Source organism: Nerophis lumbriciformis, linkage group LG07 (genome assembly GCF_033978685.3).
Source record: "Nerophis lumbriciformis linkage group LG07, RoL_Nlum_v2.1, whole genome shotgun sequence".
Classification (NCBI taxonomy): domain Eukaryota; kingdom Metazoa; phylum Chordata; class Actinopteri; order Syngnathiformes; family Syngnathidae; genus Nerophis; species Nerophis lumbriciformis.
In genome coordinates, this window is record NC_084554.2 from 14,314,721 (window position 1) to 14,332,097 (window position 17,377).

The window sequence follows — 17,377 nt, forward strand, 5'->3', positions numbered from 1 at the left end:
GTGTGAATGGGGGAGGGAGGTTTTTTGGGTTGGTGCACTAATTGTAAGTGTATCTTGTGTTTTTTATGTTGATTTAATAAAAAAAATAAATTAAAAAAATGATACCGATAAAAAAAAATGATACCGATAAATTCCGATATTACATTTTAAAGCATTTATCGGCTGATAATATCAGCAGGCCGATATTATTGGACATCTCTATTTAATATGTAAATAATTATTTCTAAATATGATTGGTAATTTATACATTTAATAAATTACTGTTTCATAAATTAAATACTGTAATTATTCCATGATTCAAATAATTATTTCACGATTTAATTGATTATGGACGCCATCATTTCATAATACATGACACATTGAAGTAATTATTTATAGAGTTATCTATTTATTTATTTTGTCCCATTTGGTTCTTGTCAGTTTTTTGTTTTGTTGTTGTTTTGCTGCAGCTGTTACATATACTGTAATATTGTACATGTTAATAATTGGGATTTGTTATATATTGTATATATTATATACCAATATAATAATATAGTATATCAGTATATGTTATATACTGCATATATTATATGTAAATATTACGTATATGTTATATTTTATATTGCTACTATAGTACATTTTAGTCTACTTTATACCTTTTGTTTTCGCCCTCTTTTTGTGCCCTTGTGTGCATTATCCTTTCCATCCAACTGAGCTACTGTGTGGAACAATTTCCCTTGTGGATCAATAAAGTTTATCTAAGTCTAAGTCTAAGTATGAAGGGTCAAATATAACTAATTTTGTTGTATTTTCTTAAGTGCAATGACAATAAAGTGTTCTTCAAATGGGACACAATTTAAAAACAACAACAATAACTTAAATGTGTTTTAAATATTTGTAATTAAATACAAATATATGTTATAAATGTGCCATTAGTTCAAGTAATATTAACATTGTGTATATATATATATATATATATATATATATATATATATATATATATATATATATATATATATATATATATATATAGTAATGTTATAGAATTGTATTGTTTGATTAACTACTGATTTAATTAATTATTTAATGATTTATTTATTTATTGATGACAGTATTTTTTGGGATGTATGTATTTATTGGTCCTTGTCAGTTCTGGGGCTCAAATGTGACCAAATTAAATAAATGAGTAAATCTTTAAATAATTAACTAAATGTGTCATTAGATAATTATAATTGGAATTAAAAACATAAATGTTATCAAATGTGTAATTCATTGATTTAATGCAAAATTAGATTGAATTATTTAATTAGGGAGATCAATATTTATTTAATTATTTAATCAATTCATGTTTTTATGATTTAATTTGTTATTGTAAGATTGAATTAAATATTTCATGAACCTGCTTCATGAATTTATTTTATCGGTCAAACTCAGCGATCAAAGAGTATATTTACCCTGCAGGACAAGAATCATAAAATAATGAATAAATCATAAAATTATCAATTAAATCGTAAAATCAATAATTCAATGAATTAATTGAAATAATTGATTACATAATTAGTGAATTGTGAAGTGAATTATATTTATATAGCGCTTTTCTCTAGCGACTCAAAGCACTTCACATAGTGAAACCCAATATCTAAGTTACATTTAAACCAGTGTGAGTGGCACTGGGCGCAGGTGGGTAAAGTGTCGTGCCCAAGGACACAACAGCAGTCACTAGGATGGGGGAAGCGGGAATCGAACCTGGAACCCTCAAGTTGCTGGCACGACCACTCTACCAACCGAGCTATGCCGCCCCTTTAAATTAAAGTTCCTTTTAAATTTAATAAACAAATGGCACAATACATTTATAATATATGTATATATTTAACATGTTTATTAATAATAACATATAGATTTAATTCCAATTATAATTAATTATTGAGACATTTAAATATTAATTTAAATATGTGTTTAATTAATTTTGTCCCATTTGACCCCCCATATTTAACAACGTTCAGTCTACACATATTTCTGGTAAGTGACTGCCATCTACTGGTAACAGTTATTATTACCAGTCTCCCCCCCCAAAAAACCCATCAAGAAACACAGTAATAGATTTGTGATACATATTTGTTGTATTAACCTGAGAGTGGCACATTTCTACGGTCTTTTCTTCCTGCACATCACATATTTCATCGCTAATAATTGACATTCATGACAAGGATAGTAAAATATACATTCAGTAACGTGTATCATCAAAATATAGATAAAACAAAAAATATAGATTGTCCTTCTTTGGCTGTCTGCTGTATTGCACTCATTGGACACTTAGGAGGAGAAAGTCTCCGTATGTCCAAATGTGTCCCTTTTTATTGTCTCCATGTGGACCAGGACCTCGTGGGTCCAGTCTAGCTGCTCATTGGAAGCCCCGCCGCCTTGCAAGTCACCGCTAGGAGTCACCCAGGCCTCCTGCTGTGGGGTTGGACGTCATTAGAAACATTTTTAGTGGGACCTAAAAGGCCAGGGGGGGCACACATACTTGTCTCCGGTTGTTTCTCACAAATGTAGCCTATGAGGTCTTCGCAAGAGAAGTCGTTCCACAAGCCCTGGTGGACGAGACCTGCGCAGTCCTCCCCGATTTCATGGCCGTGACCCCAGTTGTCAGGCTGGCCGGGCTTCCACTTCCTGCAAACCGACAACATGGGGAGATTTTAGTGTTCAGTTACATGTGGTGCACCTGTAACAGTCCCTCCTGGGTTTAAGATGAGACAGCGTTGTCGAAGAATGGTGATAATCTCTCACCGTCTCTCATTTGCCAATAAAAAATAGCGCGTAAAATCACCCTCAACAGTTTACAAATGCTCTTAATGTGCAGGGGTGAATGTGTTAATGGTTTATGTTTATTTTGAACATGCATACATTTATAACTAGAGATGTCCGATAATATCGGCCTGCCGATATTATCAGGCGATAAATGCGTTAAAATGTATTATCGGAAATTATCGGTATCATTTATTTTATTTTATTAATTTAAAAAAAAAAAAAAAAATTTATTATTTTTTTTTATTTTATTATTATTTTTTATTATTAAATCAACATAAAAAACACAAGATACACTTACAATTAGTGCACCAACCTAAAAAAAAACCAAAAATTATTTTCATTAATTACTAGTTTCTATGTAACTGTTTTTATATTGTTTTACTTTCTTTTTTATTCAAGAAAATGTTTTTAATTTATTTATCTTATTTTATTTTATTATTATTTTTTAAAAGTACCTTATCTTCACCATACCTGGTTGTCCAAATTAGGCATAATAATGTGTTAATTCCACGACTGTATATATCGGTTGATATCGGTATCGGTTGATATCGGTATCGGTAATTAAAGAGTTGGACAATATCGGAATATCGGATATCGGCAAAAAGCCATTATCGGACATCCCTAGTTACAACATGACACATCACATATGTCCTGTTTCTCATTACGACATGTCCGAAAAGGATTAGGAAGAAGCAGAGCTTATAGGGGCGGAATAGCTCGGTTGGTATAGTGGCCATGCCAGCAACTTGAGGGTTGCAGGTTTGATCCCCGCTTCCGCTATCCTAGTCACTGCTGTTGTGTCCTTGGGCAAGACACTTTACCCACCTGCTCCCAGTGCCACCCACACTGATTTAAATGTAACTTAGATATTGGGTTTCACTATGTAAAGCGCTTTGAGTCTCTAGAGAAAAGCGCTATATAAATATAATTAAATTCATTTAATTCTACCCCCTTTTCCATTTCATAGCAATTACTAACACATTTGTTCACTTCCTGTTCTCAATTTGCACACAATTTAAATCCATAAATAATAAAGTTCTCAATTAAATACCGTATTTTTCGGACTATAAGGCGCACTTAAAAATCCTTTCATTTTCTCAAAACTTGACAGTGCGCCTTATAACCCGGTGTGCCTAATATACGGAATAATTTTGGTTGTTAAAGTTAAAGTTAAAGTCCCAATGATTGTCACACACACACTAGGTGTGGTGAAATTTGTCCTCTGCATTTGACCCATCCCCTTGATCACCCCCTGGGAGGTGAGGGGAGCAGTGGGCAGCAGCGGTGCCGCGCCCGGGAATAATTTTTATTTATTGAATTATTTTAATAATTAAATATGGTAATTTTAAATGAATTATTATGATAATTTAAAATTAATTATTTCAAATATATTTATTTTATCTATGGCTGGATGTAATAAGGAGTCAGAAAAAATAAAAATAAAAATACAATAAATTTTGATGTTTTTAGCAAAATATAGTAAAAATGTATTTATTTATTTTTTTTTTTTTTTATTAATAAATATATTTATTTTTAGGTAAGATAAACATAATAATACAATTTATCTCGAGTCTGGATGATTTAGTTCTTGTAACCCTGTTGTCCTCCCGTCGTGAAAAAAGGCTGTCCTCACTCAGGTCCGCAGGGAGCTGGAGGGGGCGTGGCTTCCAGCTCCGGCTGAAAATCGGGTGATTTTCGGGAGAATATTTGTCCCGGGAGGTTTTCGGGAGAGGCGCTGAATTTCGGGAGTGTCCCGGAAAATTCGGTAGGGTTGGCAAGTATGCCCCCATCTTCATTGAGAAGGGAACTGTTGCGAGCGACCTATAACGGTAGGCCGTGATAAAGAGCATATTATGTTTTAATTTGATGGTTATTGGCACATTAGACTGCTGCTCAGAGACAAATTTGGTGTGAGAAAAATACTACGATTAGCAAATTGTAGGGTTAAACAAAATTGCAAGAATCGGTGTGATCGCAACTGTTTAAGGTACGACTTCAAATGGTACAAGACAAGTGTGTACTGACGTGAATTCAGGCTCACTACCGTCCAGCCAGCGCCACGCGTTCTCCTCCTCTCTGTCGGTCAAAGCCATCCAGAAGTAGCCTTTGCCCGTCATCTGCTTCGTCAGCCATTTCTGAGGTGAAGCGCAAGAAACGTTAGATGATGTGTCACCTTTTCAGTAAAGGAGGGAAGATATGCGCACGCTGGGTTCTTAGTTTTCATGCAAATGACTCACCTGTTCCTCCGTATCAGTGATGATCAACAAGGAAGCAGACAGGGATTCACAAGTGATTTTTGCGTCATCAAAACTGTGCAGGTCTTTGGAGAAGAAGTAGCACTTGTCTCTATAGGGGAGCCACTCAGAAGGACAACCTGCAGAACAAGCAAACATATCACTGTTCTTGTTTATATTCATGGATGTGGTCTTGGGGTAGGTGTTACCTGGAGCCCCACTTGTTGGAGAGATGGCTCCATCCTGCAGAGACACTGCACCCACAGGAAAAGCTGATCCACGTATTGGAATTCCTGGTGGCCCAGCTGGCCCTGGAGGCCCCACTGGTCCCTGCAGTCCCCTTGGGCCCTGCTCTCCAGCTGGTCCCATTGGACCTCGGATGCCCGGTGGGCCCTGTGCCCCTTGAGGACCAGGCTGTCCATCTCTGCCATTTAGACCGGCAGTTCCCGGCTCTCCCTTCCCTCCTGGAGGCCCCGCCCTTCCTCCGGATCCTCGAGGACCCTTAGACCCTGGGTTGCCTATGGCGCCTGGAAGACCCTTAAACCCTGGAAGACCCGGTGGGCCTGGAATACCCTGCTCTCCTCTTGATCCCCGTATTCCTGATGCACCCTTTTCCCCTTTTTCGCCCTTATTGCCGGATTGGCCAAACGGCCCTGGAGGCCCTTTGTCCCCCCTTGGTCCTCTAGGACCAGGAGGACCTGAAACAAAAGCAAACAAGTTTAAGTGAAGGAAGTTCAGTTTTAAACAAACAAATAGGGATGTTCATGTCTTGCCTTGTAGGATGGTGAAGTTTGTTATCAACTGGGAGTGCTTGGTATCCACCAGCTTCATCTCCTCCATAATGATGGAGAGGTTGGTGACCTCCTTGTCCAAACGTGTTGCCAGGTCCTCCTGCTTTGATCTCAGGCCGGCCGTGTCGGTTCTTATGTCAACCACGCTGTTGTTGAGGTTCAGTAAGAACTCTGAGTTACGACCCACTGTCTCGGAACTAGAGCGCAGGTCGTTCAAGTTGAGGTTGATGGCGCCCAGGAGCTGCGTGGTGAAGCTGATGTTGCCTGTCACACGGTCAATGCTCTGCTCTGACTCATCTAGCCTGACCTCTAGCTGCTCAAACTTAGAGGCCGTAAAGTTGCTGAAATACTTTTGCTGGTCCAGGATCTGCCTCAGGGCCTTGCCATGGGTGTCAGCTATGCTGCTGGTGTTCTGTAACTGGTTGGACATGATTGTGAGCTGGGATCCAACCTCCTCCAGGCTGTCGTTGTTGGCCTTGGACAGCATTGAGGCATTTGTGGCTAGAACATGGAGGTTGTCTACTTTACTCCTTAGCCACTCGCTATCAGAGCGCGTCTGACGGGTGGTCTGCTCGAGGCTTTGGAAGTCATTGCGGATTTTCTGGATGCTCTGACTGGTGTCATCCACTACCCGGTGCAGAGCACTGATGAGGCCCCGCTGCTGGGCCTGTGTGAGGTTCAGTCCACCAATGTTAAGCAAGACTTGGTTCTGGAGTTTTACCTGCTCGTGAAGATCTGTCTGCAGCCTGATTGTGTCATCTTGCAGACCTTCAACGATGCCGCCGTAAAAATGCAGAGTGACGTTGACGAAGCGCACCGTGGCCGTGTTGCTGTCCAGCAGACCCTGAATAGAACCCTGGAGCCTCTGAATGTCTGAGCCGACGTTTTGGAGTTGGCTTAGCTTGGCCTGGTTGCTGTGGATGTGCTCCTCCATCATTGACACCTGCATCTGAAGAGTCCTGACCTTGTTCTTAAAAGCCTGGATCGCTGTGGTCGTGTTCTCTGACTTTTCCCCAGTTTTATCATCTGAACGACGACATTTGTTCTGTTTAGTCAACAGCAGCTTATTTATATGGAAGGACATTCAAGACACTTACCTAGCTTTAGCAGGTCAGTCTCCACTGCAATAATTTTCCCCCCATAGTTGGCAATGCCTTCAGACACGCTGTCGACTCTTTGTACCACTGCAACCAAACAGCATGAAGTTTGACATCCTCTTTGTCTCGTACTTTATTAGACAAAATGGCCTCCGACCACAGACACCATTTATTAAAAAGGATCAGGGGAAACCACTGAAGCTTATGAACCAATACGAAAAACATCACTGGATACATCTTGAAGTCATAAACACAATAATGGCGCAACTCCCTGGATTAGGTCAAGAGCCAAGTAAAGTAAATAACATCAGATTTAATGAGGCTTTAATTTAGAAAGATACAAAGAGAGTCCGTAAAGAGGGTCTTGGGGGCGATGACAAGACTGAGGATGGGCCAGGAGGTGTCCTGGCAGGGGGCGGGGGTCTTTTGTAAACATGAGGATCAAAGGCAACTGTGGCATGGGATGCTCTTTACGCTCCCACAGGCGACACTGCCGTTCATTTCCTCTGGAATGTGTCTGGGATTTCAGGGAATCAGCATATGACCAGCGCCAGCCTCACCAGGGGAACACGTCCGTTACCTGTGGACCACTTTGTGGACCACTGGGGGACAATAAAGTGATGGCTCTCTACCTCAAAAAAACAGACCTGAGGAATTCAGCTCATTGCGACTGATGTTCTTCATATTGAAATCAGTCTGTGATGAAGTCACATTAAAGCTTTGCCTATGGACGAGAATGATCCAGTAGGATATATAGATGAAACAAGATCCCACAATAAGACAATTCCAAGACATAGTACGAAGTGTACTGCGCACTCTGGTTCTGGACCTGTGTCTGTCTACGCCATGCCAAGGTTCCCTTGAGACAGTAAAAACACAATTTGCCTGGGCTCTTACCAAGGTTGCATTGAGTGCCTTCGCCTCGCGGCTCATCTGGGATCGATTAGATCTGCATGAAAGTGTGCAGCACGGAGCGAGGCGGGACTGCTGAGCTCAGAGCGCTTGGGGACATTGTGCTCGAGACCCACCACCCCAAGACATTAACATAACTTCATCCCCTTTTCAGCACTTCAAAAAAACAACAGCAAGGAAGTTGAACCCCTGGTGAGTTTCGGTAAAATGAACTGAGAGACAGATAATTGCGACTTGAAGGTTCAGTTTATCCTGCATGAGCTAGGCTTTTTCTTTGTTTCGAAAGTTTAGATATGACTGATGCTTACGTGACAACAAGTGTTTTATGACAAGTCGAAAGTCTTTATGATGCGTAAAAAATCCTGGTGTGCTTATGCCAGGCCTGGGCATTTATTTTGACTCGGGGGCCACATTTAGAGAAAAAAATGTGTCTGGGGGCCGGTATATCTACTTTTAGGAACACTGTTTTGAAAAAGACTGTTATGTATAGGGCAATCACTTACTGGAATCGACTTCCACAATATCTGGTATCAATCACCAGCATAGTGGGTTTTAAGAATAGACTAAGAGGAGAAGTATTGCGGAAAGAGATTATTCTAGATTGTACCTAATGTCATGACTGTTTTTATTGACTATCTTATTGATTGTGGGACAAGCAGTAGAAAATGGATGGATGGTACTTTTTCGTCACTTATTGTTTGTCTTTGGTACACTAATGTGTGTATTTTAGGCCATTGGTTCTTTGTTTTATTTTTGCTCTTTTTATCTTTGGTATGAACATTATTATGTAAACTCGAAGTTAATATTACTTGTTTTGGTTCTTTGTTGTTGCTATTTTGGTATTACAACATTTTATTATTTGATCATGTTGTACTGCATTGTAATCTTTTGTTTTGTGATTGTGTGATGTTTTTTACCTGGACCCCAGGAAGACTAATCTCCACTGCGGTGTAGACAAATGGGGATCCTTAATAAACTAAACTAAACTAAACTAATACAAAACCTCACAATAATGTCTGATTGAATGCTAAAAACGTTATGACAGACTGCCTTAAAAAAACAGAATGGAATTTTAAATTTTTTTTATTGAATGAGACACCCAGAATGTACATGAAAATAAACAATGTGGGATTTACAATAATAACTACGAACGATAAAATACTAAATATTGACAACATATGAACGTCTCACCCCCTCTATATCGACATATTTTACAATCAAACAAAACCCACAAAAAATGCAACAAAAAGTGAAATATGAACGCAAAGGGTAAAAAAAAACAACCCACCTATAATCTGATATATTTGATATAGCACTAAGCCTTAGAACTTTGTTGTAAAAATCTCCTTCCGCGTCTGTCTCTGACAACTGCATTTCAGACTGACCGCTCTGGAAACACTCTGTGGAAACGCTCCCCACCCACACTGCTTGGTGCCTCGTCTGAACTGCTGTGACTTACATTACCATAGTAACTAATTAGATTATCATAGTAACTAGTATATCAAGCAAAAGCACAGATTCCAACCATTGAAATACTTTGTATAGTTCGAGACTTACGGTCATTTGAAAACATCACTGCACATCATAATGGCAGCTACAGTTTCCATCTTAAAGATCTAAAAAAATTATTTGGGAATGTCCGGCGGGCCAGATTGAAAACCTTAACGGGCCGCATGTGGCCCCTGGGCCTTAATTTACCCAGGTCTGGCTTATACACATTTTGAAATCTTGGGTTCAGTTAGTAGGATCGAGGGAAAAGGTCGATTCTTCGATGCATTACGATTCCGAACCGATGGACAAACGTCCAAATATAGATTATTTTAGTATGTTAAATAAAGTACCGTATTTTTCGGAGTATAAGTCGCTCCGGAGTATAAGTCGCACCAGCCGAAAATGCACAATAAAGAAGGAAAAAAACATATATAAGTCGCATTTTGGGGGGAAATTTATTTGATAAAACTCAACACCAAGAATAGACATTTGAAAGGCAATTTAAAATAAATAAAGAATAGTGAACAACAGGCTGAATAAGTGTACGTTATATGATGCATAAATAACCAACTGAGAACGTGCCTGGTATGGTAACGTAACATATTATGGTAAGAGTCATTCAAATAACTATAACATATAGAGCATGCTATACGTTTACCAAACAATCTGTCACTCCTAATCACTAAATCCCATGAAATCTTATACGTCTAGTCTCTTACGTGAATGAGCTAAATAATATTATTTGATATTCTACACTAATGTGTTAATAATTTCACACATAAGTCGCTCCTGAGTATAAGTCGCACCCCCAGCCAAACTATGAAAAAAACGGCGACTTACAGTCCGAAAAATACGGTAATACAGACGGTTGAAAAATGTGGAACGTGCGTGGACACACACGGAGAAAAACAGTAGCACGAGGTGACTAGAAGCCATGTTAACTGCTAAGATAGATTGAATGTGAATTAGTGAAACCGCAAAAGAATAAGTGCTTTGTGCACTTCCACAGAAGTCTAACTGAAATCGCGTCACAACAGAGCGTAACCAGTGAAGAAGAGAAAATTATAAGTCAGGGGCAGAATAATATCCACAGTGCAACAAGACTGTGAGCAATAGATGTGAATGGGTCAATACAACTACAGATGGGTACCTTTTTGAGCCGATACAGTACCTATGCCTGGAAATCGAAACCGGTACTCAATGGTAGCAATCTTCGCTACCTGTGTGTGTGTTCATGTCTTAATAAATGGTCATTTGTTTCATTTTAAAACATCTATTTTTCATTGATGATAACTGTGCTATCTAATTGTTGCATATTGTTTTCTTATATTTCTGAGTCTCATTTGCAAGTGTTATAGAGTAGACTTTGCATGCAGTTGCAAACCAAGACTTTAGGTGGCATTAGTGTACAGGCTACAAATTGTTGCTGTAGTCCAGGGGTCGGGAACCTTTTTGGTTGAGAGAGCCATGAAAGCCAAATATTTAAAAATGTATTTCCGTGAGAGCCATATAATATTTTTTAACACTGAATACAACTAAGTGCGTGCATTTTTAAGTAAGACCAACATTTTTAGAGTATAATAAGTCTCTTATTCTTTTTAATAACATTGTTATTCTGAAGCTAACCAATAATAAATAAAATACTTCTTACCATTAGGGATGATGCTCGAAACCGATTTTCCCGGTTGTTCGATAAGAAAAGAATCGAGTCCTCGGACTCGAATCCCTTTTTGAGAACCGGTACCTGTTATCGCATACTTGCCAACCTTGAGACCTCCGATTTCGGGAGGTGGGGGGTGGGGGCGTGGTTGGGGGTGTGGTTAAGAGGGGAGGAGTATATTTACAGCTAGAATTCACCAAGTCAAGTATTTCATATATATACTGTATATATATATATATATATATATATATATAACAAATACTTGACTTTCAGGGAATTCTAGCTATATATATATATATATATTTATTTATTTTATTATATATATATATATATATATATATATATATATATATATATATATATATATACATACATACATACATACATACATATATATATATATATATATATATATATATATATATATATATATACATACATACATACATATATACATATAAATAAGAGAAATACTTGATTGAATTTCAGTGTTCATTTATTTACACATATACACACACATAACACTCATCTACTCATTGTTGAGTTAAGGGTTGAATTGTCCATCCTAGTTCTATTCTCTGTCACTATTTTTCTAACCATGCTGAACACCCTCTCTGATGATGCATTCTGCTTCGTCTCCTTGTTGTGTGCGCAGTTGTGCACTGCACTCTCTAAAAGCCCTAGATGTTATTGTCACATATGCATGTACAGTAGATGGCAGTATTGTCCTGTTTAAGAGTGTCACAACATTGCTGTTTACAGCAGACAAACTGCTTTACGGTAGACGAAAACGTGACTGCTGTTGTTGTGTGTTGTTACCGCGCTGGGAGGACGTTAATGAAACTGCCTAACAATAAACCCACATAAGAAACCAAGAACTCGCCCTCCATCATTCTACAGTTATAACGTGATTGGGCAGGCACGCTGTTTATATTGTGGGAAAGCGGACGTGAAAACAGGCTGTCGACACGTCACTCAGGTCCGCCTGAATTTCGGGAGATTTTCGGGAGAAAATTTGTCCCGGGAGGTTTTCGGGAGAGGCGCTGAATTTCGGGAGTCTCCCGGAAAATCCGGGAGGGTTGGCAAGTATGCGTTATCGAGACCACTATAGTAAAGAAAAAGAGTTGGTTCTTTATTCGAATCCCTGGGAACGAATCCCGTCCCGACCAGAAATGCCCCGTGGGACATCACAAGAAATGACGTCACGTAGCTCAGTCATTAGGCGCAGATAGGGAAAGCAGGAAAAAAATGGACCGGAAAAAGCGCTCCAAGGTGTAATAAAGTTCAAAACAAAAGGTATAATCCAATGAATAACTTTACTGAGAGATTTGAGCAGGGTACAAACACATGACGAACACTTTTACGACCAACCGGAAACATAGCAACCAGGCTAGCAACGCACCTCCTTTACGGCAGCTGTCGCAACGTTCTTAAAGCAACCGCAGCACATACATCCATCCATCCATCCATTTTCTACCGCTTATTCCCTTTGGGGTCGCGGGGGGCGCTGGAGCCTATCTCAGCTACAATCGGGCGGAAGGCGGGGTACACCCTGGACAAGTCGCCACCTCATCGCACGGCCAACACAGATAGACAGACAACATTCACACTCACATCCACACACTAGGGCCAATTTAGTGTTGCCAATCAACTTATCCCCAGGTGCATGTCTTTGGAGGTGGGAGGAAGCCGGAGTACCCGGAGGGAACCCACGCAGTCACGGGGAGAACATGCAAACTCCACACAGAAAGATCCCGAGCCCGGGATTGAACCCAAGACTACTCAGGACGTTCGTATTGTGAGGCAGATGCACTAACCCCTCTGCCACCGTGAAGCCCAGCACATACATATATATACAAAATATATCTCCCTTTTTGAACTTTTGTTTTTCTTTCCTTGTAAACAAAACAAACTCACACTGTATATGTGTTGTCTGTCTAATTATAAATAATGCAGACGAGGCGTGTTGGCTGAGTTCTTGACGTTTACTTTCACAGCGTGCTCATAACCTCATTCTTAGCTGCCGGGTGGCGACATGCAACGACACTTTTCGGGGCTACCGCGCATGCTCGTCACTCCCGTTGCATGCTGGGTAGTGTAGTTGTTATATTCCCTAGCTCATAACATCACATCTTTCCCCCTATAAAGAAATAATGTTAACTCAATAAAGTGTATTTCTTTTTTTAGCTTTAACTTTTCATTTTTTAGCATTGTAACCATGTTTGCAAATAACTTTTCTCTTCATAGAATTTTCTTTCAATAAAGAAATAAAGTGCAAAAATGTCAAAGCATCATAACAAACAGTTATGTCAAATAGCAGCAGAAGTGCACTTTTTGGAGAGCTGTGTTATTTTCAGTTTTGTGCCCAAGGGACTGATTTTATTTAACACTATATTACTATTTATACACCTATAGTGATCACAGAGACAGGTTGTTTTTGTGTTACTGTATATATTTGTTTTTCTGAAAAATCCCACTTAATATACTTAGGGTAACAACAGTCAATATTTATTTATTTTATTTTATTTTTTTTAGGGGGGTAACAGTCAATATTTATTTATTTATTAGATTAAATTTTTTTCTTGTATAATAAAAGTGAGCTTTTGTTAAACCAAATATTGTGTGTTTTTTCCATATACAACAACCTATCTGGACTCGATAAGAGAATCGATAAGGAATCGGTTCGATAAGAGGATTCGATAATAGGCTCGAACTCGATAATTTCTTATCAAACATCATCCCTACTTACCATTAATGCGACTTCTAGAACAGGTGCGGTAGAAAACGGATGGGTGGATTAAAATGCATGAGAATGTTTAATATTTTCAACGTCATTGTGATTACCAGCGGAATTATTAATTACTTGTTGTGTTAAGCAATGTCAGGTAAGATTAATCTGAGAGCCAGATGGAGTCATCAAAAGAGCCACATCTGGCTCGAGAGCCCTACCCCTCTTGTAGCCAATTAGTAGTCTTTGCCATCAAATTGAATATATCTGTGTTTTTTGTTGAGTGCTACAAAGTGTTTATACTGTTAATATTGTACTTATTACATGCCAGCTGTTTGATTGTAATATGCATCTTAGTTGTAGTTTTCATTAACACATTTTAAGATGTTAAAATCGGCATGTAAAACTGCTAATGCTAATCGGTAGCATGTATATGGAATATTCAATGTAAATTAGCGTCGAGCTAGCACATTTTGAAAAATGGAGCCTAACTGTACTCTCAGCATTTTCTATCAGGCATGCTTGCTTTGTTGGCATGGAAAATTGATCTACATGGAGACAGTCTGGCTGAGTCTGCTCTGAGTGCTTATTTCCCTGCCAAGTGTTTGAACCGGACGTGGCATCACGAGCAACAAAGGTATCAAAATATGCTACCATTTGATTTTATGTGAATCGGTAACCCGTAGTACAGACTGAATTCGATCTGTACCAGTTCCAAAAGGTCCAGCTCCAGTGAAGGTAAAAGGTCCCTGGGCGAGTTTATCAAGATGTCCATCAGTATTTGACACCCAGCACAGATACAATTTGGTACACATCCCTGAACTGGACCATTTTTGTATTATTTTTGGTATGGTATGGCATGCTCTTTATCAGAGGTGGGTAGAGTAGCCAGAAATTGTACTCAAGTAAGAGTACTGTTACTTTAGAGATTTATTACTCAAGTAAAAGTAATGAGTAGTCACCCAAATATTTACTTGAGTAAAAGTAAAAAGTATGTTGTGAAAAAACTACTCAAGTACTGAGTAACTGATGAGTAACATACACACACATATCATATATATATATATATATATATATATATATATATATATATATATATATATATATATATATCTCCTGACGATTGAGGGTACCCCCCCTCATGAAACAGGCCTGTAGAGATGAAATAGTCTTGTGATTTTTTCCCACACATACATATATATATATATATATATATATATATATATATATATATATATATATACACATATATACACATACATTGATATATACATATATATACACATATATACACATACATTGATATATACAGTATCATTTATATTTATTTATTTTGCCGTTTTTGTTTACATGTTAAAGGTGTTTTAATGAATATACATGCATGTTTAACACATATAGATTCCTTTCTTTCATGTTGACAAGAATATAAGTTGGTGTATTACCTGATTCTGATGACTTGCATTGATTGTAATCAGACAGTAGTGCTGATAGCGTCCACGTTTTCAAATGCAGGAGAAAAAAAGTTCCTCCTTTCTGTCTAATACCACATGAAAGTGGTTGGTTTTTGGTATCTTATTTGTCCAGCTTCCATATTCGTTTTCACACACTTTACAAGAAATACATTGGCGGCAAATTCCGTAGCTTGCTAGCTTGTTTGCGCTGGCTTTCGGAGACTCTTATTTTGAAAGCGCAGGCGCGATGGAGCGGCACTTTTATTGTGAAGACAGGAACTGTGCAGTCAGTCTTTAGGCTTGTGACGGGATGTACGTTTGAAATAAAAAAAAATATTTTTTCCTTCACACTTTTGATTGATTGATTGAAACTTTTATTAGTAGATTGCACAGTACAGTACATATTCCGTACAATTGACCACTAAATGGTAACACCCCAATAAGTTTTTCAACTTGTTTAAGTCAGGTCATGTGACCGCCTGGCTCTGTTTGATTGGTCCAACGTCATCAGTGACTGCATCTGATTGGTGGAACGGAGTCAAACGTCACTAGTGACTGCATTTTATTGGTGGAACGGAGTGAAACGTCACCAGTAAGGCAGACACTTTGAAGGTCTGTCTGACAGACCAAAACAAACAAAGCGTGCATTAACAGATCGATAAAAATTAGTAGCGAGTAGAATGTAGATAAAAGTAGCGGAGTAAAAGTAGCGTTTCTTCTCTATAAATATACTCAAGTAAAAGTAAAAGTAAGTTGCATTAAAACTACTCTTAGAAGTACAATTTATCCCAAAAGTTACTCAAGTAGATGTAACGGAGTAAATGTAGCGCGTTACTACCCACCTCTGCTCTTTATTGTCATTGGAACGATGATGGACCACCAGCTACGGCACCATGTAAAAGGTGGGAAAAAGGTAGACGCTGGGGGAGGATGAGTTAAAAAAAAAATATTTTCTTGTCTGTTCAGGAATTTCCGATCGTGCCAATTTACGCAAATTCAACAAGTCCCTGTAAATTATGTGTGGTCTCGCAACTTTGTTCATTGCCCGAATATTTTGGCCAATCAAAACTGTCTCTGAGTGGCGCTCAAATGCGCGTGTCAACTGTCTAATCAAAATTTATGTTTATTTATTGTGTCGATGAAGCATGAAAAAAAACATGTAACAGTATATTAACTATTTTAATCTCAAACGACACAATTGTCGTCCTCCCGCAAAAATCAGACATACTTGCGGTTTCTGTCTACAGCGCTAAGCCTACTGGGTAATTTCGTATATAAAGCAGCGGTTCCCAAAAGTTTTGCCTCTAAGGCAGACCCGGGCAAAATACGGCCAATGTTCCCTCTAATTTTTCATGTGACGTGCACACTGTGGCTACACCAGCAGCACACCTGTCCCAAATCTGACTAAATAACAAGTTCAATCTCCATCCATCCATCCATTTTCTACCGCTTGTCCCTTTCGGGGTCGCGGGGGGTGCTGGAGCCTGCATTCGGGCGGAAGGCGTGGTACACCCTGGACAAGTCCCCACCTCATCGCAGGGCCAACACAGATAGACAGACAACATTCTCTTATTATTATAATCAAATGACAGCAGTCATTTCCATTTCTAATATAAGTGTTTCGGCCCACTTACAATGACAATAACAAAAAATATTGTTTTTCATGAACTGTGTATTTGTATTGTTTGTCTGGGTGGAGGTCCTGCTTTGGAAATAATTTGTACCCCTTTCAGACATTGCATTTAGTTCCCATTAAAACATTCACATGTTGCACAATGAGATGTAAGCAGGGGATCATGTGTACATTCCTGCAACTTCCTGTTTGTAAAAAATATATTTTTATTAGTATTTATTTAATATCCTAACAGCATTTCATGATTAATATTTATAAATTAAGATTCCTAATAAATGACACTAGAATAAGCACACATTTGATTGGTAAATCAAATGTGTGCTAACGACCTGGAATGACACTTTATGTGTCGTGTTGGAGTTGTCCGACTTTTTGTGTGGCTGTAAACGCATCACTGGCTAAGTGCCATATGTGCATGTGTTGGCGCAAGTGAGAAAGAGCGAGCGGCTGCTGTTGATATAACAAAGTTGCTTTTGGTCTGGTTTGTACTGCAGAAACTGACCAGTTTTTCTAGATATATTTTTTTTACTAATGTTTTGGTGATGTGTTTATGGCCGACAATAAAGAGTTTTGCTCAGTAAAGTGATAGATGG

At 38.6% G+C, this 17,377-nt stretch overlaps 1 protein-coding gene across 2 annotated transcripts in view; it reads right to left on the bottom strand.

Annotated features, from left to right (window-relative positions):
- Nucleotides 1–2,080: 2,080 nt before the first annotated feature.
- LOC133609805 (collectin-12-like) overlaps nucleotides 2,081–17,377 on the bottom strand; it is a 51,086-nt gene continuing 35,789 nt past the window's right edge. The window contains exons 1-8 of one of the 2 annotated variants that reach the window (XM_072913465.1): nucleotides 7,807–8,088; nucleotides 6,910–6,996; nucleotides 5,795–6,838; nucleotides 5,231–5,719; nucleotides 5,025–5,161; nucleotides 4,813–4,922; nucleotides 2,504–2,649; nucleotides 2,081–2,436 (exon numbers count right to left, since the gene is read on the bottom strand). In XM_072913465.1, the coding sequence (XP_072769566.1) occupies nucleotides 2,414–2,436; nucleotides 2,504–2,649; nucleotides 4,813–4,922; nucleotides 5,025–5,161; nucleotides 5,231–5,719; nucleotides 5,795–6,761 (1,872 nt within the window). In that variant the 5' untranslated portion in view covers nucleotides 6,762–6,838; nucleotides 6,910–6,996; nucleotides 7,807–8,088 and the 3' untranslated portion in view covers nucleotides 2,081–2,413. Of the gene's footprint in view, nucleotides 2,437–2,503; nucleotides 2,650–4,812; nucleotides 4,923–5,024; nucleotides 5,162–5,230; nucleotides 5,720–5,794; nucleotides 6,839–6,909; nucleotides 6,997–7,806; nucleotides 8,089–17,377 lie in introns of those variants that run through there. The other variant, XM_061965772.2, reaches the window with a different exon arrangement.